General features: G+C 43.8%; 2 protein-coding genes across 5 annotated transcripts in view; one reads left to right on the top strand and one right to left on the bottom strand.

Annotated features, from left to right (window-relative positions):
- Nucleotides 1-3,853: 3,853 nt before the first annotated feature.
- The window catches only part of ACAD8 (acyl-CoA dehydrogenase family member 8), a 24,423-nt gene continuing 3,143 nt past the window's right edge, over nucleotides 3,854-25,133 (bottom strand). Inside the window, exons 1-11 of one of the 3 annotated variants that reach the window (XM_005611727.4) lie at nucleotides 19,482-19,728; nucleotides 15,417-15,517; nucleotides 14,809-14,978; nucleotides 14,104-14,213; nucleotides 13,628-13,704; nucleotides 13,089-13,226; nucleotides 8,061-8,196; nucleotides 7,868-7,965; nucleotides 7,350-7,502; nucleotides 6,585-6,687; nucleotides 3,854-4,680 (exon numbers count right to left, since the gene is read on the bottom strand). In XM_005611727.4, coding sequence (XP_005611784.1) covers nucleotides 4,628-4,680; nucleotides 6,585-6,687; nucleotides 7,350-7,502; nucleotides 7,868-7,965; nucleotides 8,061-8,196; nucleotides 13,089-13,226; nucleotides 13,628-13,704; nucleotides 14,104-14,213; nucleotides 14,809-14,978; nucleotides 15,417-15,517; nucleotides 19,482-19,713 — 1,371 coding nt within the window. In that variant the 5' untranslated portion in view covers nucleotides 19,714-19,728 and the 3' untranslated portion in view covers nucleotides 3,854-4,627. Of the gene's footprint in view, nucleotides 4,681-6,584; nucleotides 6,688-7,349; nucleotides 7,503-7,867; nucleotides 7,966-8,060; nucleotides 8,197-13,088; nucleotides 13,227-13,627; nucleotides 13,705-14,103; nucleotides 14,214-14,808; nucleotides 14,979-15,416; nucleotides 15,518-19,481; nucleotides 19,729-25,133 lie in introns of those variants that run through there. The other 2 variants (XM_005611728.4, XM_070273929.1) reach the window with 2 other exon arrangements.
- THYN1 (thymocyte nuclear protein 1) overlaps nucleotides 19,739-25,133 on the top strand; it is a 5,735-nt gene continuing 340 nt past the window's right edge. The window contains exons 1-7 of one of the 2 annotated variants that reach the window (XM_070273933.1): nucleotides 19,739-19,853; nucleotides 20,148-20,223; nucleotides 22,131-22,309; nucleotides 23,117-23,185; nucleotides 23,530-23,622; nucleotides 24,458-24,553; nucleotides 24,794-24,944. In XM_070273933.1, the coding sequence (XP_070130034.1) occupies nucleotides 20,181-20,223; nucleotides 22,131-22,309; nucleotides 23,117-23,185; nucleotides 23,530-23,622; nucleotides 24,458-24,553; nucleotides 24,794-24,944 (631 nt within the window). In that variant the 5' untranslated portion in view covers nucleotides 19,739-19,853; nucleotides 20,148-20,180. Of the gene's footprint in view, nucleotides 19,854-20,109; nucleotides 20,224-22,130; nucleotides 22,310-23,116; nucleotides 23,186-23,529; nucleotides 23,623-24,457; nucleotides 24,554-24,793; nucleotides 24,945-25,133 lie in introns of both variants that reach the window. The other variant, XM_070273932.1, reaches the window with a different exon arrangement.

The following is a 25,133-nucleotide window of genomic DNA, read 5'->3' as shown; positions in this document are numbered from 1 at the left end:
CTGGGAAAACTGGACAGCCACATGCAAAAGATTGAAAATTGACCATTCTTTTTCACCACACACCAAAATAAACTCAAAATGGATCAAAGACCTAAAGATTAGGCCTGAGACAATAAGTCTTTTGGAAAAGAATATAGGCAGTACACTCTTTGACATCAGTTTCAAAAGAATCTTTTCAGACACTGTAACTCCTCAGTTGAGGGAAACAATAGAAAGAATAAACAAATGGGACTTCATCAGACTAAAGAGCTTCTTCAAGGAAAGGGAAAACAGGATTGAAAAAAAACAGCTCACTAATTGGGAAAAAATATGTACAAGTCACTTATCCGACAAAGGGTTAATCTCCATAATATACAAAGAACTCACACTGCTTAACAACAAAAAAACAAACAACCCGATCAAAAAATGGGCAGAGGACATGAACAGACATTTCTCAAAAGAAGATATGAATATGGCCAATAGACACATGAAAAGATGTTCATCATCGCTAATCATCAGGGAAATGCAAATCAAAACTACACTAAGATATCACCTTACACCCGTTAGATTGGCAAAAACATCCAAAACCAAGAGTGACAAATGTTGGAGAGGTTGTGGAGAAAAAGGAACCCTCATACACTGTTGGTGGGCATGCAAACTGGTACAGCCACTATGGAAAACAGTATGGAGATTTCTCAAAAAGTTAAAAATAGAAATACCCTATGACCCAGCCATCCCATTACTGGGTATCTATCCTAAGAACCTGAAATCAGAAATCTCAAGAGTCCGTTGCACCCCTATGTTCATCGCAGCATTATTTACAATAGCCAAGACGTGGAACCAACCTACATGCCCAGAAACTGATGATTGGATAAAGAAGATGTGGTATATATACACAATGGAATACTACTCAGCCATAAAAAAAGACAAAATTGGCCCATTCACAGCAACGAGGATGGACCTCGAGGGTATTATGTTAAGCGAAATAAGCCAGTCAGAGAAAGACGAACTCTATATGACTCCACTCATAGGTGGAAGTTAGTATATTGATAAGGAGATCTGATCGGTGGTTACCAGGGAAAAGGGGGGATGGGGGGAGGTCACAAAGGGGGAAGTGGTGTACCCACAACATGACTAACAAAAATGTACAACTGAAATCTCACAAGGTTGCAATCTATCATAACATTAATAAAAAAAATTTTAAAAAAAAGGAAATATTTATTGTAGTTAAGAATGCATATTTTGGTCTCTCTAAATTACTGGCTTGTAGTTAACAAAATATCTTGGATATTTTTTCTACAGAGATGAGAGGATAGAGATTTATCACAGGGTCCTCCAAAAAGTCTCCATCTTTGAATATTACTTTAAATCTACTTTCACAAATCATGAACAATGCTTAGTTTACAAAGCTATTAGTAATTTAAGGGGCCTGCTTTTTTTTTTTTTTGAAATTTTTTTTTATTAATGTTATGATAGATTACAACCTTGTGAGATTTCAGCTGTACATTTTTGTTAGTCATGTTGTGGGTACACCACTTCCCCCTCTGTGCCCTCCCCCCACCCCCCCTTTTCCCTGGTAACCCCCGATCAGATCTCCTTATCAGTATACTAATTTCCACCTATGAGTGGAGTCATATAGAGTTCGTCTTTCTCTGACTGGCTTATTTCGCTTAACATAATACCCTCGAGGTCCATCCACGTTGTTGTGAATGGGCCAATTTTGTCTTTTTTTATGGCTGAGTAGTATTCCATTGTGTATATATACCACATCTTCTTTATCCAATCATCAGTTTCTGGGCATGTAGGCTGGTTCCACGTCTCGGCTATTGTAAATAATGCTGCGATGAACATAGGGGTGCAACGGACTCTTGAGATTTCTGATTTCAGGTTCTTAGGATAGATACCCAGTAATGGGATGGCTGGGTCATAGGGTATTTCTATTTTTAACTTTTTGAGAAATCTCCATACTGTTTTCCATAGTGGCTGTACCAGTTTGCATGCCCACCAACAGTGTATGAGGGTTCCTCTTTCTCCACAACCTCTCCAACATTTGTCGTTCTTGGTTTTGGATGTTTTTGCCAATCTAACGGGTGTAAGGTGATATCTTAGTGTAGTTTTGATTTGCATTTCCCTGATGATTAGCGATGATGAACATCTTTTCATGTGTCTATTGGCCATATTCATATCTTCTTTTGAGAAATGTCTGTTCATGTCCTCTGCCCATTTTTTGATCGGGTTGTTTGTTTTTTTGTTGTTAAGCAGTGTGAGTTCTTTGTATATTATGGAGATTAACCCTTTGTCGGATAAGTGACTTGTACATATTTTTTCCCAATTAGTGAGCTGTTTTTTTTCAATCCTGTTTTCCCTTTCCTTGAAGAAGCTCTTTAGTCTGATGAAGTCCCATTTGTTTATTCTTTCTATTGTTTCCCTCAACTGAGGAGTTACAGTGTCTGAAAAGATTCTTTTGAAACTGATGTCAAAGAGTGTACTGCCTATATTCTTTTCCAAAAGACTTATTGTCTCAGGCCTAATCTTTAGGTCTTTGATCCATTTTGAGTTTATTTTGGTGTGTGGTGAAAAAGAATGGTCAATTTTCAATCTTTTGCATGTGGCTGTCCAGTTTTCCCAGCACCATTTGTTGAAGAGACTTTCTTTTCTCCATTGTAGGCCCTCTGCTCCTTTGTCGAAGATTAGCTGTCCATAGATGTGTGGTTTTATCTCTGGGCTTTCAATTCTGTTTCATTGATCTGTGGACCTGTTTATGTACCAGTACCATGCTGTTTTGATCACTGTAGCTTTGTAGTATGTTTTGAAATCGGGGATTGTGATTCCGCCGGCTTTGTTTTTCTTGCTCAGGATTGCTTTAGCAATTCGCGGTCTTTTGTTGCCCCATATGAATTTTAGGATTGTTTGTTCAATTTCTGTGAAGAATGTTCTTGGGATTCTGATTGGGATAGCATTGAATCTGTAGATTGCTTTAGGTAGTATGGACATTTTAACTATGTTTATTCTTCCAATCCATGTGCAAGGAATGTCTTTCCATCTCTTTATGTCATCGCCAATTTCTTTCAAGAAAGTCTTGTAGTTTTCATTGTATAGATCCTTCACTTCCTTGGTTAAGTTTATCCCAAGGTATTTTATTCTTTTCGTTGCGATTGTGAATGGGATTGAGTTCTTGAGTTCTTTTTCTGTTAGTTGATTGTTAGTGTATAGAAATGCTACTGATTTAAGCACGTTAATTTTATACCCTGCTACTTTGCCGTAGTTGTTGATTATTTCTAATAGTTTTTCTGTGGATTCTTTGGGGTTTTCTATATATAAGATCATGTCGTCTGCAAACAGCGAGAGTTTTACTTCTTCGTTACCTATTTGGATTCCTTTTATTTCTTTTTCCTGCCGAATTGCTCTGGCCAGCACCTCCAGTACTATGTTGAATAGGAGTGGTGAAAGTGGGCACCCTTGTCTTGTTCCTGTCCTCAGAGGGATGGCTTTCAGTTTTTGTCCATTGAGTATGATGTTGGCTGTGGGTCTGTCATATATGGCCTTTATTATGTTGAGGCACTTTCCTTCTATACCCATTTTACTGAGGGTTTTTATCATAAATGGGTGTTGGATCTTGTCGAATGCTTTCTCTGCATCTATTGAGATGATCATGTGGTTTTGTTTTTCATTTTGTTGATGTAGTGTATCACGTTGATTGACTTGCGGATGTTGTAAGGGGCCTGCTTTTTAAAAGACAGTTTGGTTAAGGAGAAACTTTTAAATATTATTCCAAAATCCAGTTAAATGTTTAATTAAATATAACAAAATTTAAAAAAAGTGATAAAGGCTTTGTTAGAAAGATCAAACAAAAAGCAACTTTAGTAGAACTGGAGACAGTACAGAGAAAGGCAATTTTATTTATCAATGTAATGACTAAAAACATTCAAAAAAGAAAACAAAAACTCAGAAAAAAATATACTCAAAGTACTTATCAGGAAGGGTTACAGAAAATTTGAATACCATTCCTGGATCACATGGGTGCCAAAAGAAAACAGCACAAATATGCAAAGCTCCAAACAGTCTCAGCCTCTGATGTTTAGCTGGTCCAAAGGTGCAGATGCCTCTAACTCGCAGCTTAAGGGGAGAGTGTCCCAAATACTCACCTGATCATGATTTATATCCAGAGGACTGTGACACACAGAACCTTCTGCATCTCTGGCTGAGGTTCAGAGGATGGAAAAAGACAGAAGGACATTTTCTCTCCATTGCTCCTTCCCCACACACCTCTGCTTTATACTAAGGAAAAACTCTCAATGCAAATGCCCAGATTCCTGGAAGGGAAATTCGGGTAACCAGCAAAACGCAGAAAGATCAAGACAATGTGAATCCAAGAGAGGATTCTGGTCGGGCGGCGAATCTTCTTTGGTCACCTTTCTGCATTTGGAAAACAAGGTAGTCCGCCTTCTTGTGACATTCCCAATAAGGGCATCTCCTCTAGTTCTGCGAGGACCCTGCTGCCAGCACACAGAGGGAAGAGTCCTCCTGGAAGAGCTCGGCCGTTTGCTCTAACCTACATCTCATCTGTAACAGAATGCTCCACGGGGAACCACTCAATACTGATTTGAGTTGCACATTAAACATCACCAGAGAACATCAAGTCTGGGTGCTACTGCTGAAGCAGGCTTCGAGAGATCAGCATCCTCATCACTTCATTGCTACCTGCAACGGGGAGAAAGAATGAAGGGTTTAGTAGCAGCAAAGTCTGAGAGCTCAGTGAAGCTCTGACCAGCATGCTCCAAGCCTAGTTCAGAGCAGTTGTGGATGTAAACTACCACCACAGCTTTTATCCCTGTGAGGGACAGGATTATCACAGACTTCTTTCCAAAGTACAGAAAAACGTCAGGAAGTGAGGAATAAATGCACTTTTTGAAAAAAGGTTAAAAAAAAAAAAGGCAAAAATAAAGTAGTATATATAGTATAATTCTAGTTTTTAAAAAGTACCTACAAAAGCATAGGAAAAGTCCAAAAGGAGATATTTTGAACTTAAATATAAAAGAAGTCTGAAATATTAATTCTGGATGTAGAAACATGTTTTTTTTTCTTTTCCTATATATGTTTCAACAATATATATATACCAATTTCTTTGATAATAAGAATCTGAATTCTTTTAAAACAAACAAAAAACATTTTCCCTGAAAGGAAGGGTCAATTGCTTGCTTCATTTTTGCACTGGCCTTCAATGCAATTAGAAATACGTACCTCCATGAGGAATGAGCAATCACACGTCTCCAAGTCAAATCTAAAATCTCAGATTTATCCAGTAACAAAGTCCATGAGGAAACAAAGTGATAAAGACCAGTGACCAAAGTTTTCTATAGGTGGATGACGGTGTGGCCTGAAATAAATGTATCTGGCTTCTCCCATTTACTCTAACAAGGTCAATAGACAGAACGCAGGTGACGTTTCCTGCATTCCTAAACGCTGGGTGAAGAAGTAACTGCAGGAGTAACAGAAGGAATGTTTGGGGAACTTAGCCTGAGCCCAGTCACTGAGCTCACAAACACACGTCAGGGATGGGTGTGCAGCAGGAAGCAGACTCGGACCTTTAGAAGCCTGTGATTTGGACGTAACAGACATGACACCAGAGCAGTGGGCCTCAGAGTGTGGTTCCCTACACGCAACAGCAGCCTCACTTGAAAACTTGTTAGAGATGCAAATTCTCAGGCCCACCTGAGACCCACTGAGTCAGAAACTCTGGGGAGGGCCCAGCAATCTGTTCTCACAAGTCCTTCAGGTGACCCCGACGCCTGCTCAGGCTTGAGAAGGACACTTTGAAAGCGGCAGGGAGGCCAATGCCCACAGGGGTCTCCCACACTCCCATGAAAGAAGCCCCACGTTACTTCACTGAAAGTCACAGACAAGCCTTGCCCCATCTGCTTTTCCTACAGTGAAACACGCCCAGCTGCCTACAGTAAGTGGGACAGGAGTCATGCAATGTCAAGACTTATGCACTTGTGTGGAGAGAGGAGAGGCCATGCTCTGAGCCTGACTCCAACAGCTTCATATTTCCCAGCCCAAGAGCCTATGATTGCCAAGAAGATGCCTATATACTGAGGACTTATTTTACTGAAAAATCCATTAGCAATATTGACAGAGACATCTTTTGGACCATCCGGTTGACAATCAATTTACAGAGGCTGCTGGTGATCAATCTGGCTCACATTTGCCCTGGAAATTACTATATGCAAGTTCTGGGATCCCTGAGGACCAAGTACTTTAAAAAAGTAAAGAATAGTTTGTAGTTTTCAAAATGTTTTCTCATATATCATCTCAGTTTGAGCCTTCTCTAATATTGACAAAGAAAAAGAGCAGAAATGGAGGGATTCAATGACTTACATGGTGACAAAACAGAGCCTCCTGACCCCCGGCTAATGCTCTCTGTACAGCACCTAGCAGGCACTTCCAGAGCAGGCTCCAGAGGAAGAAGGAAGGAGGAAGTGGAAAGACAGACAGGGCCTGATGGAACCCTGAGAACCAGTCAGCATGGAGACAGACAGGCTGGGCAAAGTGGTGATCCTGTAACCGTTCTGAAAAGAAGAGCCAGCAGTTCTGGTCATTCGTACCTTCGAGGATCTGGTGCACCCGGGAGTCCCGCACATACTGCTGGATGGCATAGTCCTTCAGGTAGCCGTAGCCTCCGTGCATCTGTAAAGCCTGGTTGCAGATCTGCAGGGAGACGGGGATTAGACAGCTGTGACTTCAGGAAGACCATGGCACACACGGCTTCTCCTTGCACTCCAGCCCCGCATCTGGCAGCCTGCTGCAAACTAAGACAAGGAAGAAGAAACTACAAGAAGCAGCCCGGCCCCAAGAGCAGGTCTGCACTCTGTGTGGTCAGCGATAACAAGGGAGGTTCACCTACTGGCCCTGCCAGTGCCGCACACACGGGCAACCAAGAGAACTCTGTCTTTCTTGCTATTATCTGCAGGGAGAAGCTGCCCGCCCTTGCTGGGACTATATGAAGCTAAGGTGCCATCTGGTGGCAACACAGTCTCAATATGGAAATGGCTTTACCCCCGACGTTTTAAACACCGCAGAGAGCTACATTTGAGCAAGCGGCACTGGGCCGCTCTGAACCTTCTTCCAAAGGCAGCGTCTCATCTAGAGCACAGCCAAACGACAGTGACAGCATGAAGTGTGCACGGCAGAGAGTGGGGTAAGGGCCAGCTCTGAGGCTCCCGTGCAGACCTCTCAGCAGTTAACTTATATCCTCAAGCCCCAAGGCAATCCCTGTAGCATGCCAGGAGCTGACTTATGGGCTCTCAACATCCTTGGGCCTAGAGGCTGCTCCCTGGCACCCAGGAGAACCAGAGGGCATCATCACTTACAGCAAAGCATTCATCTGTAGCGAAGAGCTTGGCCATGGAACAGAGGGCCACTGCATCTTCCCTCTCCTCCTGCAGAGCCACTGCTGCACTGCGGATCATCAGCCGGGAGGCCACCAGCCTCGTTGCCATATCAGCCAGTTTGAACTGCAGGTACTGCAGCAATAGGGGAGAAGAGAACCACACTAGACAGGCAGGCTTAGACCAGCACCTGATCTGGGGCCCTCCATAACATGTCTCCAAATGAGGTTCCTTTTCTAGGTGACCCCAAGCTTCAAAGGCTCCTGCCTCTTCTAGACAAACTGTACCGCCTTACTAAGTTCTAAGCCCATGCCACCTGCCCTGCACTTCAATATTGTTACCTCCTTAAAAAGACTATTGACAGAACTAGAGCCCAAGTTCTGGCCAGTGTTGGGGCAGACGTCCACGTGGGGCATCACGGCCTCCCTCTCCTAGAGAGTGTGGGCCAGAGCAGGTCTCGTGCAGAGCACAAAGCAACACAGAGACACCTGGGCAGTTACCTGTTTATTGGCCAGAGGCTCTCCAAACTGCTTGCGAACGTTGAGGTGGTCTCGCGTGAGGACGACTGAAGCATAAGCGGCCCCCAGAGAGCAGGAGGCTGGAGAGCAAGAGTGTCAACACTTCAGCTGAGCCAGAAGGACAGTGCTGCTACCCCCGCCCGGCACCTCCCTGCCCATCCTTTGGTGTTCTCACCGACATTGATCCTCCCTCCGTTCAGTCCTTTCATGGCAATGAGGAAGCCCTGCCCCTCATCCCCAATTCTGTTGGCCACGGGGACAGCACAGTCTTCAAAGATCACGGCTCGGGTTGGCTGTGAATTCCACCCCACCTGGCAAAAATCAGGCACTGTATGGCTGCCCACCAATTCAGCACTGAGGGCAGTGTTCTCTGCTGATGAAAGCCTGTGAAGTATGGTCCATTATCCTGGGACTTAGACCCTTGAGAACTTAAAATGAGGGAAAATAAAAAGTTCAGACTTAAACACCTATCGACTCTCATGAATTGTTTTTTTCAGCTAAACATTTTTTAACATATTAAGAGTATCTACTTTCTAATATCTACTCTACCAGATGAGCCCATCCACAAATATTTCTCACAATTTCTTTTAGAAATGGGGCAGAACTCTCCTCATTTTTGGTGCCTCTATGAGTATACTCTTTTAAAAAAAACATAAGATAACCTAAGGATTATTTGGATTATCTGTCCTTAGATATAAAGACAATATAAACATTACTATTAACAATAGCTGCACTTCTCCTTTTAAAAGCTTAGTGTTCTCTAGGACGTTCTCATGTGGTGAGAGGAACAACACTCACTGTGCTGGCAACACCCAGTCAAGCATTTCGTTGCAGAGAGACCCAGTAATGTGCTGGCACCAGCTCGCAAGAGCCAATTATGCACATCTTTTCTTCAGTAGCTTGAAATCAGCTATGGTGGGAGTATTTTTTTTCTTTTCTTTTTTTTTTTGAGGAAGATTAGCCCTGAGCGAACATCTGCTGCCAATCCTCCTCTTTTTGCTGAGGAAGACTGGCCCTGAGCTAACATCCGTGTGCATCTTCCTCTACTTTATATGTGGGATGCCTACCACAGCATGGCTTGACAAGTGGTGCCATGGCTGCACCCGGGATCCGAACCGGTGAACTCTGGGCTGCCAAAGTGAAATGTGCGAACTTAACCACTGTGCCACCAGGCGGGCCCTGTGGGAGTATTTATACTACAGAAATTGGCAAACATTACAAATGAGTTTTTGGTTTCTGTTTTTCCCAGTGAGCTGACTGACCAAGACACCCCTGAATACGTCAGTCAGAAGCCCAGAGAACATTTTGAATATCTAAGATGCAGTCTGTGTCATGCAACCTGTATTCTGCATCTTTGGATAAGTCAGCTGGCTTCTTTGTGGCCTCGGTTTCCCTTTATATAAGGCAGCTGGACTAGAAAGCCAGCAAAACCACTTTCCTCAAATAAAACCTTACTCAGATATTTCATATATCAATAGATTAAGCCCTACTACTTGATCCCTTTCATCTCTCCTTCCAGGCACTCCAAGGCTTCAAAGAACTTTAAGGCGTGGTGAGGCAGATTTTGAAAACCACAAGACTATATAAAATCTCCCAATTCCCTTAGAGCTCTAAAAACACTACACCTTCACATCACCATCATTTCCTTTAAGAACATTCAATAGCTCCCTTTTGTTGATAAGATAAATTTTATTCCTTAGCCTTTAATTTAAGGTCTTCTAGAATCTGGCCCAATCCTCCTTTCCCAGGCTTCTCTCATGTCAGTCACCTATACGTATTCTCAACTCCAGTGAGACTGTCTGCACACTGTGCAGCTGGCTTTTTTAAACCCATACTTTTGCTTATTCTGCTCCCTCCACTGGGAATACCCTCCATCTCCAACCTCCATCAAGGTCTAGCTTAAAGAAAGCCTCCTGAGGCCTCCCTAGTCATGTGAGCCAACTCTGATCTCATTCTCTTCTAGGCTCCCATAATCTCTACCACAAGTCTGAAACCTTCCGATACTGGCCTGTATGGTGCTTACCTGTGAACTTATCTCCCCAAGAAGAACATAAACACCTGGAAGCAAGATTGGAACAGAAAGCTCTGACCTTAACAATATCTAATTATAAAAAACCAAATACAAAAAGCTACCACCTCAACTTCTAACCCTTACTGTAGAAACATCTACCTTCTTCCCTTTCCTAACCTACCAGAGGATTCCTTTCCTAACCCTACCAGAGCCCCTGGGCAGCTGCAGGCAGTGTGAACACGTGGCCCTCTCCCTTTCTGAAGGCCCTGCACCCCTGCGCCTATTATCTGTCTTATCTTCTGTTTCACATATTATCTTCACACTCCCTTCAAAGAGTCATCACTGCTACCCTTCCTACTTCATTCTTCCACAGAAAGTCTTTTAACAATTAAATCCAAGATAAAGCAAATACTCATCACCTTCCCACAAAGTTGATGCAAAACTGGTGGCTTAAAGCTCTCAGCTGTATAATGTGTTAAATATGCCAAGTAAAAGCACATGTGTGGGGGCACTAGCCTACGTGCCCTTTAAGCTATGCGTCCTTGAAGACCCCTGTCTGGGCTGCGCACCAGCACTCACGATGACAGCAGTCTTGGGCTTGGCCAACCCAGCTGCTTTCTCATGGGAGGGTTACCACAGAGACCCTCGTGGTCTGAGGGAATGTGGAGGCCCTCCGGGAGGGCTCTGGTCCTTGGCATGCAGTTCATACAGGGACAATCCCCCTTGGCAAGCACAGAGCCTTTGTCCCTCTGCCTTAAGCTAGCTTCTCTCAGGGGGTGGTAGTGGGCACATGCTGCCATCCAGCTGGCTGCCAATGGACCTTCCCTGTATGGCTCGTTCGCTGTCTCTGGGTCTTTTCTGCAGTCTCTGGGCAACTTATGCCACACTGCTCACCCAGCTGGGCATGTGGTGCAACAATATGCTTGCAGGATAAATCACCATGGAGCAGGGAGAGACAAAGGCCAGGTGTTCAGGTCACTACAACAGCCACATCAACCATGGGGATCAGTGGGTGCCTCCTCACCTCGGCCTACAAGGCCCTGCCTGCCTCTCCAATTTCACCCCACACCATCCCCTTCTTTGCTCCCTACCCTTGGGCCATACTCAACTTTTCTTTGGTTCCTCAAATAGGCTAATCTTATTCTCATCTCAGGCCCTCTGTATCTACTGTTGTCTCTGTCCAGAATTCTTCTCACAGTTGGCTCCTTCTAATACTTCAGATCTCATCTCATATGTCATGACCTCAGAGAGTCCATCCCTATCTAAAGAAGCTCTCCCCAATCAGTGTCCTACCATCATGTTTTATTTCCTTCTTAGCAGTGAACAATAATGGAAGGTACCTTGTTTATGCTTATGTCTGTTGTCTGTCCCTGCTTACTAAAATGCCAGTTCCACAAGGGCAGAGCGTGTCTGTCCTGTTTGCTGCTCTATCCCTACTCCTCAGAAGAGGGCCTGTACAGAGAGGGCACTTGCTAGCTGTTGAATGAATAAAGAGCCATCCTTCCAAATTTCTCCTACATTAAAAAATATGTAAAGCAGGGGCCGGCCCAGTGGCATGGTGGTTAAGTTCGTGTGCTCTGCTTCGGCAGCCCAGGGTTCACAGGTTCAGATCCCCACTGCAGGCCTATGCACCACTCATCAAGCCCTGCTGTGGCAGCATCCCACATACAAAACAGAGGAAGACTGGCACAGATGTTAGCTCAGGGTCAATCTTCCTCACCAAGAAAAAACCCCAAAATACACACACATATATATATATAAAGCAGAACTAATAGTTGGAAACAAATAAATGAAAAAAGGAATGAAAGAAAAAAATATGCTTAAAAGTGAGAGGAGAGAAATGGAAAACGAAGGGATAAAAAGATACACTTATGGAACTTATTTGCAATTTTTCTCCAGGCACTACACCTGGTAGCTTTGGTATTCTGTCAACAGATACCACAAATACTGAGGTGGATACTACTATGTGTGTTGAAACAATCACTATCTTTAGAAGCACAAACACCTGAATCAGTATAACTTGATCCTGTAGAATTACGCGTCAGACTACACAAGACAGTTTGTGTCTTATAACCCAAAACACACATTGCTAGGATAAGAAATCCTACAGCTACATGTCTTATAGAGCATATATGTAGCTCATATATACTACATAGATAAGACAGTACATGTCTTATAATCCCAAACAAGGCTAGGAGGGACTTTTGTATCCCTGCCCCCAGGAGCTAGCATCAGGCTTTGCACACAGTAGGTATCTAGTAAACACCTGCTATGCTATAAAAGAGAAGGGCACTAAAACTCCCAACTGCTTGGCAGTTATAAAGCATGAGGAAGGGTCATGAAGGGAAATATGGAAATCATAGGAGCTATGAGAGGAGAAGTATATTTAGGGGTCATTTTGTTACCTGACTTCTCCCCATAAATTCCAACTGTAACAGTACATACGGAGGCAGAAGACTGTTCTGGTCACCTGGCCTAAGAAATCTGAACAGGTCTCACCTTTATCACTAGCTATAGTTACATGAGTACAGTTCTATGGTTCATGGCCTGGCTACAGGATTTCTTTATTTTTTTTTAACTTTTTATTGAGGTTATGATAGTTTACAACCTTGTGAAACTTCAGTTGTGCATTATTGTTTGTCAGTCGTGTTGTAGGTGCACCACTTCACCCTTTGTGCCCACCCCCCACCCTCCCTTCAGGCTACGGGTTTTCCTAATCCTAGAAATGTCTTCTCAAGGCACCTATGGAAATACTCTCCCTTTCACATTACTGAAAAACCCACAATCATCTCCAACAAGTTTTACTTTATTTTTATTTAAAGAAGAAAAGTGGCCGATACACTTTTCATTCCTGAGACATCTAGTCAACACCAGATCTTCTATTTCTTCCTGGGATAACAGAGTGCACCAATGACAGAAGCTGGATAAAAACTACAGGCCAAAAGTGAAGGCAGGAACGATGACAGAGAAATCTCTCACACTCAAACAACAGCCAGCTAATGGAACTTATTGGCAAACTGTCACTTTTGCCAGTGGCCTAGTGTTTCTTAACAATGCCCTATTCTACTCTAACGTGTTCCTGCCAAAATCCTAATAGAAAAACTGCCTCCACGGTAAGCTACCAAGTATTTGAACCTCTTTCCTAAAATAGAGCAGGTGGCCAGAATTGCTTCCTGTCCCACAGCCACTCACCTTTTTTTCCTTCTTGCCAAAGCTGAGGCCAGGGGTCCCCTTTTCAACAACTATGCATGAGATGCCTTTGGGGCCTGGTTCTCCCGTTCGGCACATGACTACATAGACGTCTGATTCACCAGCACCACTGATGAAGGCCTATGGGGTTGAGAGGTGCCCAGAGATCAGAGAGCACGTTGAGTCTCTAAGCCTAACATCGGGGAAGACAACTGAGGTTCTCTCGACCACAGGACACTAAGAGACCTAATGGGACAGAGAAACTAAGGGGGGGTGGTGGTGGTAAAAAGAACCTACACTGACTGGGGAACCAGGAAGCTAGCTGACGAGACTGTGAAAGGACAGACAAAAGTGAAGGAACTCATCTGGAATCAAACCAGAAGAGACAGAAACAGTCAAGGTAAACAAAGTGGGACAGAGATTCTCTTCCCAAGATGTACAAACTGGATGGGAACATTAACTCACAGATGGCAAGGATCCAGGCAACATCAACAGAATTGGGAACAACCTCTAACTTGTCCTGGGAAGAGAACATGCTGTACCTTGGAGCCATTGAGGACGTAATGATCTCCTTGTCGTTTAGCTGAAGTCAAAAGGGAGGCAGCATCACTCCCACTTCCTAAGGCAGGGATCACAGAGGAAGCAGACAGAGGGAGGGAGGAAGTCAGCGAAGTTAAGGGAGCCCCGGATTCCTTCTCCTAGGAAATCTTCCCTTATAACAAACAGCTCAGAGTTTGATACTTTAAAATTCAGACAGCCAAAAGAACTCTCTGTACTTGGTGAAAACTGCATACAGCGATGTGACCATCTCCCATCTGTCATCTCACTAGCTTGTGGGAGGCTTCCGACAAGGAAGGCTGATCTGCAGCCTGGACTCTGCCCTGGAGGCCTCTTAGTGTATTATATCAGGTCCTGGGAATCTGTTACTCTGTGACCAAACTTCTCAGTAAACATTGGTTACATGTGTCAAAGGATTAAGGAGTGCTCAGTGATCTCACTTGCAGCATGGCAAACCCACCTGGTTCAGTGAGGCAGTAGGAAGCAAACTTCTCCATGGTACAGAGTGGTGGGCAAAATTTGTGCCTTTGTTCTTCATTTCCAAAGGTATCAATGATCCAGGCACACATACTGACAGGTACACCGAGAAGAAAAGACAATGACAGAGACAAAGATGGAAAAGAAAAAGAAATTTGAGGGGGAGGGGATGGAGAAAGAGGACAAAGGAGGGGACAAAGGAGGAAAAGTCACAACTGAGAAGATTCCACCTTAAAAGAAAGGCCTGGATTAACACATACTCCTGGAACACATCTACCCAAAGACAACCAGGGCCAAGGCATTTCTCACTTGGTGTTCATACTATTTCTAGTTAGGTTAACTGAGCTCCCTAAAACTCAGGGAGTTACACGTACATTCCCAAATTCCTGGGGGTTCCATCTTTGAGTTGAGGAAAAGGGGAAGAGGGCCCTGACCACTCTACTGGAGAAGTCTGTTTGGTGCCAGCTCATTCTAGGATTTGGGAGAAGGCTGGCAGACCTGATTCTCTAAGCAACATACAAGACGACAGCCTCAAGTCCAATAAGCAGCAGCAGACCTAGTATGAACTTTTAACAGTCTAGTTCTTCAAGAGTGATCCACCTTGAAAGGAAAATCTTTTCTTTATTCATCTGAAATTTCCGTCAACCCATGTGAACACTTCATTGTTTTTTCAACCTTGGCTACTCACTTGTGAATGCTTATGTAGGCTGTGGTGCTGGTGCACCCAGTGGCCAAGGCTTCAAAGATGACAGCAGTATCAAGCCGTGACAGTCCAGACCCACCTACATCTGTTTGCACGTAGATCCCCCCAAAGCCTAGCTGGGCTGCCTTCCGCATCACATCCACTGGGAACAGCTCCTATGTACAAAAGAGAGCAGGGTTACCAGTAAGTGAGTCACAGATGGACTTTTCTTTAGAAGGTACAAGGAGGGATTAAGGTGTTTGCATTTGGGAGAGTGTAGGAATTTTCTTAACTTAAAACGCCTATTTGTCATCTATCCAGTGGTATCACTTAAAACGCATTCTGTAAGGACTGGTTTTCTAGCATTAAAGTTTCTCTTTATTATCAATAGAACTACCTTGGTTTTAAGTGTCCAAATCTTTGTACAATTTTAAAAAATGCTATTTATGAGATGATGAGGAAATAATTTAGGAAAAGAATCGCACCATTATAATATTCTCGTTTGCAGTAGGAGTTGTAACTGGAAAGTAAGCACTAGGATTATAAGGAGATGAAGATAAGGCTCACTTCACGATGCATTCGTTGGCCCATCTATCCACAAGGAAAACTCCTACCTTCTGGTCCCACTCCGCCATATTTGGAGCCATCTCCTGGGCGGCAAAGTCAAAGGCCACTTTCTGAAATTCTTTCTGTTCTTCATTTAGTCCCATGGAAGCTACGGGCAAGATTCATACAGTCAGTTCCAGGACAGAGGTTAGGGAAGAATACCCCAAACAGCAAGCATCATGAAGCCAGGACAGTGGATCTACTATAGCATTTCCCATACACAGTACACCTTTAACATCCAGAGAACGGCATCACCCACCATTAATCAGTTTCTCTGATATATCATTACCTTTTTCCTTCCTCCTTCCCTCCCAAGTGGATCCACTGACTTCATTTACCTCCTATTTACTTATTCTTTCAATACTCTTCTTTATCTCTTCCTCCTTGTAAATCCACATTAAAAAATAATAAACAGAGATTGACCCTCAAATTATGGTGAAAATGTCTTTCCTTTAGGATGTCCTACCTTTTCTGTATTGGTATCCTGGAAAAACCTGTCCTATTTTGTATATCTGTCTATAGCTGTCTATCACCATCAACATATTCATTTTAAAAGATCAATTGAGAAAGGAAGATACGTATACTTCGGCTTACCTTCCAAATTAAGGAAAAGATCCTATAAGAAGGCCATGCATTTGGCAGCCCTCAGACATTCATTGATAATACTGATGATTAAAGACAGTCTTCTAGTGCTGAAAACATGATTAAGCCCTTGCTAAACCTGTTTTCATCCAATGACTCAGAATTTTTAGAACATTTTCTATCCAAACTATCACTGCTGACTCTGAGTAATTTATTCACTTCTAGGTCTAAGACACTTAAGGTCTAGGGACAATGAATTGATTGACTGATAACAACAGGCAAGGAGGGGAGCTTCAAGGGGAGAAGTTTCTCTAGAAGCTTAAACATCTTACAAAAGACTGGCAGCCAGTACACCACAGCAGGATCAACAACCTGCCCAGGGTGAGTCAGACTTAAATTGTTTACATTTATTCCTCTTTTATTGTCTCTTAATACTGCCATTTTGAAAGGACCTCCTGCCTCAGGTGTGCTAAGAAAAAAGTAAAGGGATGCCTGCCTATACCTGGAGGCACAGGGAAGCCATGAGGTGCGTGGGGGCTGTAAAAATGCAAGGGGAAAGGAGGAAGAGAGGGCTCTGTCGTACCTTCTAACTCAGTGCTAAAATCTGGTCATTATGGGCTGATGCTAAGGAGCATAAAGGAAGACTATGGAGCGACACTCGACAGTAACTTATTCCAGGGCCTAACAGCAATGCACAATCCTTCCGACAGAGAACCAGTGCAGGTGGCAGAGTCTGCTTCTCTGGGCAGACCAGGGCATCAGTAATGATCGGCTGTGTGAGCCAGGAGAAAGCATTCTCTCTGTATCAGGACTCTCACTACAATGGGAAACTCAGAAATGAATAGTGGAGGGGATTAAGATTAGGCTACTTTGAGAAGCGCAGGACAGAAATCTACATTGGGTGTTATTCTCAGAAATACGGTTAGGAATAAACAGTTCATGGTTTCCTGACTGGCAGTCAGGTTATTTATTTGCAGAATCTTGCAGAAATGCTCCTGTAGATCAAAGGTCAAAGATCATTCACAAACTAATATTTATTGACTGCCTACTATGGAGCAGCGCTGGAGTTACAAGAATGAATATGGTCCATTTACACAGAGGAGGACATAAATGGTAATAACAGAAACATCTTGCTGTATAAAAAGAAGCGCTTCAGAACTTCAACCCCAACAAAAGCTCAATAAATGGTTACAGTTAGCATTATTTGAGAGAGTAAATGGCTACCTTCTAAAACAAACAGTTCAGGGAACAAAAGGTTTAAGAAATAGATTAGAATTGCATCCTAAATAAATAACAGGAATAACTGGATGCAAATCATATGTACAAGAAAATACAACATAATTACACATTTTTTAAAGATAGATAACAAATAGTCACTTTTAGAAAAGGAAATGCTAACAAAAGGAAAGCATGGCTTGGAGAAAAAAAAGTGGAAATGGAAAGGTAAAAAGTAAATTATACACAAGAAAGCATAGTGACTAAGTAAAAATGCCTAAGTTCCCAGAAAATATACACTATCACAAACGAAAAACAAAAAGCTGGGCCTCAGGAACTTTGCTGGAGTTCCCGGCAGAGTTCAAGAAGCCAACACAGATACACACCAAAATGGTAAAGGTAAACAGAAAAAGGGCCCAAATTAAATGAGGAAAGGCTTTACTGTAAAGCAACTCAAGTGTAAGCAAGAGGCCAAAAAACAAAAAAATTCTAAATAATATAAGAATCTTTGAATGTCTCCAAAGTAGAAACCTAACTGGAATACCAATAGTGCTAATTGAGACTTGCGCGCAAGGAATGTTTGGGGAGTTGCAGCAAAGCGTAGTGAAAGGGCACTGGACACAGAATCTGGCCACCGAGCTCTGCTTCTGAAATTGTCAAGTGCACAACTTTCAGTAAGTCAGGTTCCTCTCTAACCCTCAGTGATGCCACTGTAAAGTGAGGAGGTTGCACTAGACACTGAAGAAATGTCCTCATCTGTAAAATGAGGAAAGTGTACACAGTAAATATATGTAACACATAACAAATAAAACATAAAAGTCATAATTTTCTTAAAAGTTATTTTTCACATTAAAATAGGCAATGAAACAATAAGAAATATTGGATTACTTCCTTTAATTTGATGTTCTAATACGTCTGATGATATATTAAAAGGAGAATTTCATTTTACAAATTAAAATTTCTTTTAAAAAGGTGAAAAAGCACCTCATTGGCTGAAGTTACACCACCAGCTGCTGGAAATACTCATATTTAATCTATTTGTTGCCAGAACAACTCCTTATCTGCTTTGGCATCCACACGAGAAGGGTGACCTTGTTGACCAAATTCTAAGTGCTAGAATGGGGCAGCACCTCGTGAAGGGGTTTAGAGCTCTGAGAAGGATTCTACAACTTGGGGTACTTTCTACATCTGGGTGTTGAGCTAAGCGATTCATAGCTTTTTCTGCTAAAAAGTGTCATTTATTTAAAATAAATCAGAAATTATTTCAGAAGAAAAAAATGGTTAGGTACTTGAGAAAGTCACAAAGTGGCGGGTACCCCCTAGTCAGCCTATGTCCCCACACTCCCCGTTACTCACATCCAAAGCATCCAAATTATATGCCAGGTGCCTGACAACAGTCAGGTCTGTAAACCCTGGCAGTGTTTCCCATTTGCAATAACAGTTATTTTTCCTGCATGAATTTCCACAATAAAAGTGTTTTATAGCTATAGGTGTTAAGTTATAAAATTTATATACGTGAACAAATCCCGTAGTTCCTGGAGCTTCTATCTATCACTACCAGCACCACACTTTTTACATTCTTACTACTTTTACGACCCAACGTTATGATTAAAACAAAACGAAACCCACGAGTTTCTGCACCTGAGCATCCACTCCTTATTTGAAAGCAGGGATCATAATAGCATGTAACCCAGAGTTGTGAAGTAACCTTTAGTTATCGTACTCATAAGCAGACTTATGAAACGTGTCATCAAGAGGGTGATAATATAAACTGCGTTTAAGGAAGATTTGAACAATTAACGAATAGCATCAGCAACAGGGATTAAGCGATACAGCTGCAAAGTATTTTCATATCTCATTTTATCTTCAGAGGGCCCTGTGAGGTAAGAAAACAGCGTTTTACACCAGAACCTCCAAGTTCCACTAGAAGGGTGCGATAGGCAGGAGGGAGGACAAGGCTGAAGAACCAGGAGACGGTCAGGCACACGTTTCAGAAGACTGGTTTCCCATCCACGCCGAGAAGCAGACAAAATCCAGGGGCGCGACAGATGGACTGAGACCAGAGAGCGAGGGCGGCGGGGAAGCCAGCCAGGTGGACAGGACGGGGTGCCCGCCCAGGGGTGATGTGCCGGCGAGGGAGCCGATCCGGGAGAGGGGAGGTAGGCCGGAGTAAGCGGCCGGGGGGTAGCCGGGTCGGAGGTGACGGCGCGCTGAGGCGGGGAGACCTCGGTCCCCGCCCGGGTCCTGGACACCTGCACCCCCGGGGCGAGCCTTACGATCGATGCAGGAGACCACGCCCCAGTGGCGCTTGGCTGGGAACTGGAGACCACCGCGCAGCCAGCAGAGCCGCGCTCCGAGATGCCCGCAGCTCCTCCGCCACATAGCGGCCGCTCCTGCTCCAGGGTGGACCTGATAGCACGTGACTACAGCTGCGCTCACACTCTCCAGGCAGCAGCCCAGGACCCGCCTTCCCTCGCCCCGCACTGCACTCTGGGAGTTGTAGTGCATCCCGCGGCCCTCAGGGTACTGGGCCAGACGGGCCTGCGCACGCAGCACGGACTGCAACTCCCAGAGACGGCCGGGACGCGAGAGACACGTATTAAAGATGCCACGATGACGCAGTGCTCGGCCTTCTGGCTCCTCGGGAGGTAAGTTGGGGTCGTGTCTGCCGAGTGGTGGAGCCCACGCAGTAAGAGGGTGCTGAACTAGTGAGAGCAGGCTCAAGGAAAGAACCGAGGAGAGTGTCGGGGCAGGTTACGCGAGGTGGAAATGGGGCGGAGATAAAGGAGAGGGTTCGAAGGCCCAAGCCCAGTTGTCTCTGCTCTTCGCTGAAGACCCTCCGGGCCGGGACCCTCTAAGCGCCCTCTCCTTATCTCCGCCTTGCCCCGCGGGTTTCTGGGGCAGATACGGAATTGCCTCTTGCATCTCTCGGTTGACTCCAGAATCCTCCGCTCTTCAGCCCCTGCAGGGAGACGATGCCGAGACCCCGGAAGAGGCTGCCCGGGGCTGCTGGGCCAGGTGAGCTGCACCCTGGCTGCGAAAGGCAGCTCCGGAAAGATTTCTTGGAGTCTCTTGAATATTGTTCACTTTCTGCTCCCTGCTTGTAGGGAGAATCCTTTGTGATTATTTTTCATTACGTTATCTCTAATCGCCCTCCATCTTCTCCTTTACTCTTCCCACCAAGCTTGTACTCAGAGCCTCTTGTTCATTCAAGCAATGGCTATTTGATAACCACAAAAAATATGTGTGATACAGCGTGGCATGTACTAAGATCAAGAAGACAGTCTTCCCTTGGTATCGGTAGGGGCTTGGTTCCAGGATCCCGGTGGATACCAAAATCCGGGGAGCTTAAGTCCCTAATATAAAATGGCATAGTATATGCCTACAACCTAGGCACATTGTCCCATATACTTTAAATCATCTCTAGATTATTTACACTACCGAATACAATGTAAATACTATGTAAATAGTTGTTTTACCGCATCGTTTAGGGAATAATGACAAAAAACCAAATCTGTACATATTCGGTGCAGACGCAACCATCATATAGACCTGTCCACCTGCAGAGAACCAATGGTGGTACTATAGCTTCTGCTTTCAGGGGAACCTTAAGTGAGAATCCAGGATGCTGAATTGCTAGAGGTGTGACAGCTGCGAGAAATCACAGGGACCATCTTGAGTAGGAAGTGGAATTTGAGTCTGGTCTTAAAAAATGGGAAAGCTTTCCACAGTTAAAGAAAAGGACATGTCATTTTTATATTCACGAGGATGAACAGCATTCTAGGTGGATGAAGAGCGGGAACAAAGCAATTAAAGTACTTCTTTTGAGAATGGCAAGGGTTCCAAATTAACTACAACACATTGTGTTATTTAACAACACATAGTGTTTGCAGTGTGCCTGCTACCTCCAAAAGGACCTCTAGGAAACTAGACTAGGGAGGTTCAGCGTATTAGACATCCATAAATGATATTTAATGATGACTGACATAGGAGCTTTGACTTAATTCAGGGGCTGTGTAGTATAGACATTAAGTGTAGATTCAGACCGACCAGAGGGACACAGGTCCTTCTACCATTTCCTGGATATATAATCTGGGACACATTTTCTAGATGAACAGAACAACTCATAAATTATACAGATTAACTGAGTTAAGGTTAGGGTAACACACAGAGCTTAGAGTCCATCATAGAGTAAGAATCTAACAACTGTTAGCTGTTGAGTATCTACTGTGTTCCAGGCACATTTCTCCAACTCTCTTAGGATAAAATCCAGTCTTTACCATGTCTACAAAGTCCCGAATGAGCTGTTTTTTCCAACTTCTCTTGGCACCTTCAAAGAGCAGAAAGGAGGCAGGAGGCAAAGCACGGTGAGCAAGAAGGAAATAAGTATGAGATGATGATAACAATGGCTAATATTTATTGAGCATTTATTATAATGCCAGGCATTTTCTAAGCCCATTGTTTGTATTATCTTATTTAATATTCAAAATAAGTCCATGGAGTAGATGCTCAGTTTCCTCATTGGAGAGAATAGCCTCAGGAAAGACACAGAAGAGAGTGAGGAAAAGAAAACAGCATTTACTGACTACTAAATATATGTCAGATACTCTGCTGGGATCTTTAATCCTAAACCACAACCATGTAAGTATTCTTCTCCCACTGAATGGATAATCCAGAAACTACCACAACCATGTAAGTATTCTTCTCCCACTGAATGGATAATCCAGAAACTATCATGTAAGGTAGGCATTCTCACCCCATTTTTATAGATAAGAAACTGAAGTTCAGCAGTTAAGCTGCTACTGCTGGTAACTGATGGATCCAGGATTTGAATCCACGTCCCACTCCAAAGCATCTGCTCTGCCCACAATGGAACGTTTTCACTCAGCATGACAGTTCTCTTCTTGTTGCTTCTCCTATTGCAGATGAGGGGCCAGCAGGAAAACGTACCCAAACTAAGAACCCAGGTGAGGCGTCAGCTAAAGTGGAGAACTCCAGCCCTCAGAAGACTTCAGCCTCTAAAAATTGTGCAAAGAATCTAAGCAGCTACTGGCTGATGAAGTCAGAGCCAGAAAGCCGGCTAGCAAAAGGTGTAGACGTGAAGGTGAGACCATGCCCCTGTGTCCAATCCCTTCAAGCTGTTTTTTTAAATAAGAAGTGAATATTGTTCACCACAGTGTTCCATCACCAAATAATCTCTTAAGGGTAGGGAAAAGGTAACAAGGAATAAAATCAGCAGGATTTATCATCATCAACTATCTGTTTTGTGAATCCTCTATCTAGGGCAGAGGTCAGCGAACTTTTTCTGTAAAGGGCCAGCTAGTAAACATTTTGGGTCTTCAAGTCTTATAGTTGCTGTTGCAAGAGAGTGGCCATAGACAATATGTAAAATGGTATGGATGACTTTCAATAAAAGTATTAACAAAATCAGGCATGGGGTTAGGTTTGACCTGAAGGCTGTAGTTTGCCAACCTCTGATCTAGGCCACATTTCAATCTTAGGTTGCATTTCTCTTGCCACCTGCTGTACTCCTAGGTAGTTCCCTTCAAAAGTTGGTATATATTCTGAGAATGAATATAAACCAGTTTTAATATGCTTGGAGAAAGAATAATTAGAAATATTACAGAAGTATGTAATGTTTTAATAAGTGAAATACAGACAGCCAGCAGGTTACACTTTCATCTCGATTATCCATTCACCTAATCCTCTCAATCAGCAAGGATAACAAGGTAATTCAGGGCTTCCTTCCATTCTCCCAATAGAAGTGGCTCTGTGGAGCTACTTCCACGTAAACGACATACTTCCGCGATAGCCAGTAGCACCCTTAGTGTAGGGGAAGGAACTGTCTGCTTCCATATATTCTGACCAGTTGGCCTAGGATTGTTTAATGACTTTATTCTCTGTTACCTAGTTCAGCATTGAAGATCTCAAAGCACAGCCCAAGCAGACAGCATGCTGGGATGGTGTTCGCAACTACCAGGTAAGAGCAGGACCCGGAGATCCAGGGTAGGAGAAGTGCCTGCCTCCTTCTCTTGACTTATTTGGTAGCAAAACCTCTTGGCCAGCGTTGCTTTATCTCAGAACCCAAACCTGAGAACATGTTCAAAAATACTGTACTCTAACTGCAGGCAGTGTGCAGATGGCCTGTGTTCTAGCCAGTGTCCTGATACAAGTCTGGGTATGTTGGCAAAGGCAAGAATTGAATTGGGAGAAGTTACATAAAAAGAATAACTCATCCAGTAAAAGCAGACTTGATTCTGCTAACCGCTAGTATTTTTCAGCCAGTGGGAAGGATGGTTTCTTGTTTCTTCTCCCCTGGGACAGGCCCGGAACTTCCTCAGAGCCATGAAGCTGGAGGAGGAAGCCTTCTTCTACCACAGCAACTGCAAGGAGCCAGGCATTGCAGGGCTTATGAAGGTGAGTTGTTTAGGCTTTGGTCTGAATCCCTCTCCATGCAGGAAGACTTACTCATGTAGATACAAAGGGATACAGCTTAAATAGGTAACAAAAAAGAGGTACCCTCCTGGGCCAGCCTGGCGGCATAGTGGTTAGGATTGTGTGTTCCACTTCGGTGGCCTGGGGTTTGCCAGTTCAGATCCTGGGCATGGACCCACACATCACTTATCAAGCCATGCTGTGGCATCATCCCACATACAAAACAGAGGAAGGTTGGCACAGATGTTAGCTCAGCAACAATCTTCCTCAAGCAAAAAGAGGGAAATTGGCAGCAGATAGTAGCTCAGGGCCAATCTTCACCCAAAAAAAAGTAGTACTAGTACCCTCCTCCCCATCCCTGCTCTCACAGGAATATGGAAGAGCTCTCCTGGCCCCTTCCTGTGGGACAAGGACTATAACAGGGCAGGTCTTCATTTCAGGTCTCACTGGCAAAGACTTCCCTCCGCTTCTACACCTAGTCTTTCACTCAAAAACAGGCCTGATGGTAGCTCTTCCAAGACAGCAGTTACCAGGATATATATAATTATTAACTGCAGCTGGAAAAACAGTGGTACCAAAAACCTTTAACATTTGATTGGAGAACATACTTTTAAGACATTTGTCAAAACAGGGTTGATTTCCTATGCTTGCCTTAGACTGTGTATTATTTCCAGATATCTGAGCCCTTACTGGCTCTACAGCAAGGCATATGGGGTACGAATGTGCAGGGTCAGAAATGACAGCTGGACTTGGATTAAAGATTGGCTGTGGAGCTGACTGTACAGGCAAATGAGTGGAGACTTGGTTTTGGTTTCAGATTGTGAAGGAGGCTTACCCAGACCATACACAGTTTGAGAAAAACAATCCCCATTATGATCCATCCAGCAAAGAAGACAACCCCAAATGGTCGATGGTAAAGACTACTTTTTCCTATTTCATGAGTGGGAAAGGGTGGCCAGAGAGGGAGAAAGAAGGTCTGAGGTGTCTTTAGGTCAAGGTATGGAGCCCAGCCCTTACTCAGATGAGGTTAACCTTACTTGGGAGCTAAGAACAGAACACTGGCAGCCCTGCCCATAGGAGCCTCCTGTAAGCAGCTAGAACACAGTGTTCTAGCTGGACTTGTCTTTCTGTCCCGGACACTCCTGTCACCTAGGTGGATGTACAATTTGTTCGGATGATGAAGCGTTTCATTTCCCTGGCTGAGCTCAAAACCCATCACCAAGCTCACAAAGCCACTGGTGGCCCCTTAAAAAATATGGTTCTCTTCACTCGCCAGAGACTCTCCATTCAGCCCGTGACCCAAGGTAAGAGCAGGCTGTTTCCTTTATTACCCATACCAGAATGACCCATGAATTCACATGTACTAGCTGATTAAGCTGGGGCACAATATTTAGCCTCTCTGAGTCTGTCTCCTCCCCTCTAACATCCACGAGGGAGGAAATATGTTCTGAGTTACCCATTACTATGTGCCCGGTACCCTGCAGTGCCCCGCA

This window comes from Equus caballus, chromosome 7, assembly GCF_041296265.1.
Source record: "Equus caballus isolate H_3958 breed thoroughbred chromosome 7, TB-T2T, whole genome shotgun sequence".
Lineage (NCBI taxonomy): Eukaryota > Metazoa > Chordata > Mammalia > Perissodactyla > Equidae > Equus > Equus caballus.
Note: the sequence above shows the minus strand (reverse complement) of the source record. Positions and strands in the feature narration are given on the sequence as shown.